At 57.0% G+C, this 3,294-nt stretch overlaps 1 protein-coding gene across 1 annotated transcript; it reads left to right on the forward strand.

Annotated features, from left to right (window-relative positions):
* Positions 1-26: 26 nt before the first annotated feature.
* Positions 27-3,289, forward strand: LOC102746393 (tubulin gamma-2 chain; the record flags this gene model as incomplete). The annotated part of the gene is made up of 8 exons (XM_081810218.1): positions 27-197; positions 497-565; positions 912-991; positions 1,408-1,534; positions 2,153-2,239; positions 2,355-2,504; positions 2,878-3,030; positions 3,128-3,289. Coding segments are annotated over 8 exons (999 nt in total), but the record flags the coding sequence as incomplete, so codon positions are not given.
* Positions 3,290-3,294: the final 5 nt, after the last annotated feature.

Genomic DNA, 3,294 nt, shown 5'->3' on the forward strand with positions numbered 1-3,294 from the left:
GGGCCCCCTTGCTGGATGCCCCTTGACAGGCAGACGATGAGCACTACATCCCCAGGGCGGTGCTGCTGGACCTGGAGCCCCGGGTGATCCACTCCATCCTCAACTCCCCCTATGCCAAGCTCTACAACCCAGAGAACATCTACCTGTCGGAGCATGGCGGAGGGGCTGGCAACAACTGGGCCAGTGGATTCTCGCAGGTATCTGGGTGGCCATCCCAGAAACCCCTGATGTTCCCTCCCCAGGGCAAGGCAGGCTCAGGCAGCCTGGGGATTTGACTAGACCAGACTGACAATAAATAAGAGACGAAGGGATACCCTGACAAGAGGGACAGCCAGGGAGAGGTTTATGCAGACTGCAAATCATTTGCAAAATAGCTTTTTTGGGTTGAGGGTCACGGCCGAGGCTCTGCTTGTCCCAGGGTTGAGTTCTTGGTGCTGAAAAGAGATACTCCTCAGAACCTTCATCCTGACCCTCCCTCCCATGTCTCTCTCTACAGGGCGAGAAAATCCACGAAGACATTTTTGACATCATAGACCGAGAAGCAGATGGAAGTGACAGCTTAGAGGTGAGGCTCTGCCCCGCTGAAGGGAAAACAAGGCTGAAAAGTGCTGGGGAAAGGTCAGGACGTACCTGAACAGGTGGTGTGATGGGGCAATTCTATTCAAAACTAATTTTTTGAGTATCCTATGTGAGATATCAAAGTAAATAAGGTACAGTACTTGTCCTCAAGGAGATCCTAATCTGGATGGCATCAGCTCCTTAGGCATGAGTCTTCCTTCCCAAGCAGTGTCAGCCTGGATGGACACAGAAGAAGCCTTGAGACATGAGTGTGTTGGGAGTGGGGAATGAGACAAGCCTGAAGCCTCTCCCCCACATCCCTGGAGACTGCCTCTCCATCCCTCCCCATGCAGGGCTTCGTGCTGTGTCATTCCATCGCTGGGGGGACAGGTTCTGGCCTGGGCTCCTACCTTCTCGAACGACTGAATGACAGGTAAGCCTATGTTTGGGGAGAGGGCATTAGCCCTGGTTCCCTGGGTAAGGTTTTTCCTTTTTATCCCTTTTTTTCTCTTGGACTGGAAGGCCTGGCACTGTGGCTTTGAGTCATTGGTAGGAACAGAGCCTGGCCATCCAGGGAACATCTTGGAAGCAAGAACACCCAAGAGTGGGTTTGCCTAGGGAGAGGAGGGACCTTAAGGGTTTGATGGGTTTGATGCTTTAGGTTTATTCCTTTTTGACTCTGGGCTCTGAGCACTCAGTTCTGCCCTGGCCCCCCCTTTTGTACCAAGAGCTTGGTGACGCTTGGAAAGGAATGGCCCTGTTAGCTCTAGAGAAGACCAAGATAGGCAGTGATGGGAGTCCTTCCAATTCACTGTGTCACGTTCCCTTTTCCCTCTTCTTCACCCCCAGGTACCCCAAGAAGCTGGTGCAGACGTACTCAGTGTTTCCCAACCAGGACGAGATGAGCGATGTGGTGGTCCAGCCCTATAACTCCCTGCTCACGCTCAAGAGGCTGACCCAGAACGCAGACTGTGTGGTGAGCACCGGAGAAGGGAGTAGGGGGCTTTGATCTACCTCCTCAAACCAGTGAGACATGGACACCTGACCTTCACAAGCCCCTGCCCAGAGAACAGAGGACCAACAAAGCCATACCCGGTGGCCCAAATTATGAACTAAGGACTTGACTCCAAGTTGCTTATAGTCCCTTTAGGCAGTAAGGCTCTCAAGAAAGTGTATACCCCCTGACATATGTCCCCAGTTAGCCTATTTAATGCCTATTCATGCTTAAATTCTCAGCCCAAGGGTCACTTTCTTAGTCAAATCTTCCCTGACCGCCCATTCAAGGTCAAATTCCTTTGTACGTATTTCAGGCTGTAACTATACTTTTCTGTGAGAGGCACAGACCGTGCCTGTTTTATCCGCCATGTATCTCCAGAGCCAGGCACAGTGAATGGCACATGGGGACAATCCCATTTGTTTACTGGGGGGTAGAAAAGTGTCTTGTGATGCCCCTGAGACAGTGCCCCTTTTTAAAGCTAACACACCTACGTCCTGGCTTTGGAGTTTAGAGGGGGCTAAGCTAATAACTTATCTCTCTGCCCGCTTTCTCCTCAAAAAGGTGCCGTGACCCTCTTCTGTCCCCCCCCCCCCCCAGGTGGTGCTGGACAACACAGCCCTGAACCGGATCGCCACCGACCGCCTGCACATCCAGAACCCGTCTTTCTCCCAGATCAACCAGCTGGTGAGCCCCCACTCCTGGACTCCCTGGGCTGGAGCCCCCCCTCACCGGAGTGTCGTCTCGGGAAGGGAGCCCTGTCCCCGGGGCCGCGGCCCACGACGCGCGCTGCCGTCCGCAGGTGTCCACCATCATGTCAGCCAGCACCACCACCCTGCGCTACCCCGGCTACATGAACAACGACCTCATCGGCCTCATCGCCTCGCTCATCCCCACTCCTCGACTCCACTTCCTCATGACGGGCTACACCCCGCTCACCACGGACCAGTCGGTAGGAGCAGCCCCGGCAGGCCCTGCCCTCGCCTTTCTCTCCCCCTGCTGCCCCGGGAGCTGCCCTTTGAGGCCCCCAGAGGCTCTGTGCTCGGGGACTGGTACGGACCGTCCGACTCCACGCTGACCTGCCCTCCTCTCCCCTCTGCCCCTGGCTCCCCGCAGGGCCCGGGCTCTGTGGGGTCTGCGGACGCTCCCGCACAGGGGCATGCCCTTGCTGAGCTGAGGAGGGCTAAGAACCTCTCTCCTGGTCCCAGAGCAGAGAGGCTCAGTGCAGACCTGCGTCTCGAGACACTTCCCCAAGAGACCGCACTAGCCCGAGTCTGATGGGGCTCAGGCATTGGCCTGGGCCCTGGGGCCCGCTGTCCCCTCAGGTGGCCAGCGTGAGGAAGACCACGGTCCTGGATGTCATGAGGCGGCTGCTGCAGCCCAAGAACGTGATGGTGTCCACAGGCCGGGATCGCCAGACCAATCACTGCTACATCGCCATCCTCAACATCATCCAGGGGGAGGTGGACCCCACCCAGGTAGGTGAGGCCCCTTCGTGCCACCCCCGGAAGCCACGGGGTAGAGGAGAGGCTACCACCACCACTGTTGTGCGTTGTGTGCACCCCCTCCCCCCAGGTCCACAAGAGTCTGCAGAGGATCCGGGAACGGAAGCTGGCCAACTTCATCCCCTGGGGCCCTGCCAGCATCCAGGTGGCCCTGTCGAGGAAGTCTCCCTACCTGCCTTCGGCCCACCGGGTCAGTGGGCTCATGATGGCCAACCACACCAGCATCTCCTCGGTGAG

Source organism: Leptonychotes weddellii, unplaced genomic scaffold, assembly GCF_054177405.1.
Source record: "Leptonychotes weddellii isolate Sample4059 unplaced genomic scaffold, ASM5417740v2 HiC_scaffold_20354, whole genome shotgun sequence".
In the NCBI taxonomy this organism is placed as follows: Eukaryota; Metazoa; Chordata; class Mammalia; order Carnivora; family Phocidae; genus Leptonychotes; species Leptonychotes weddellii.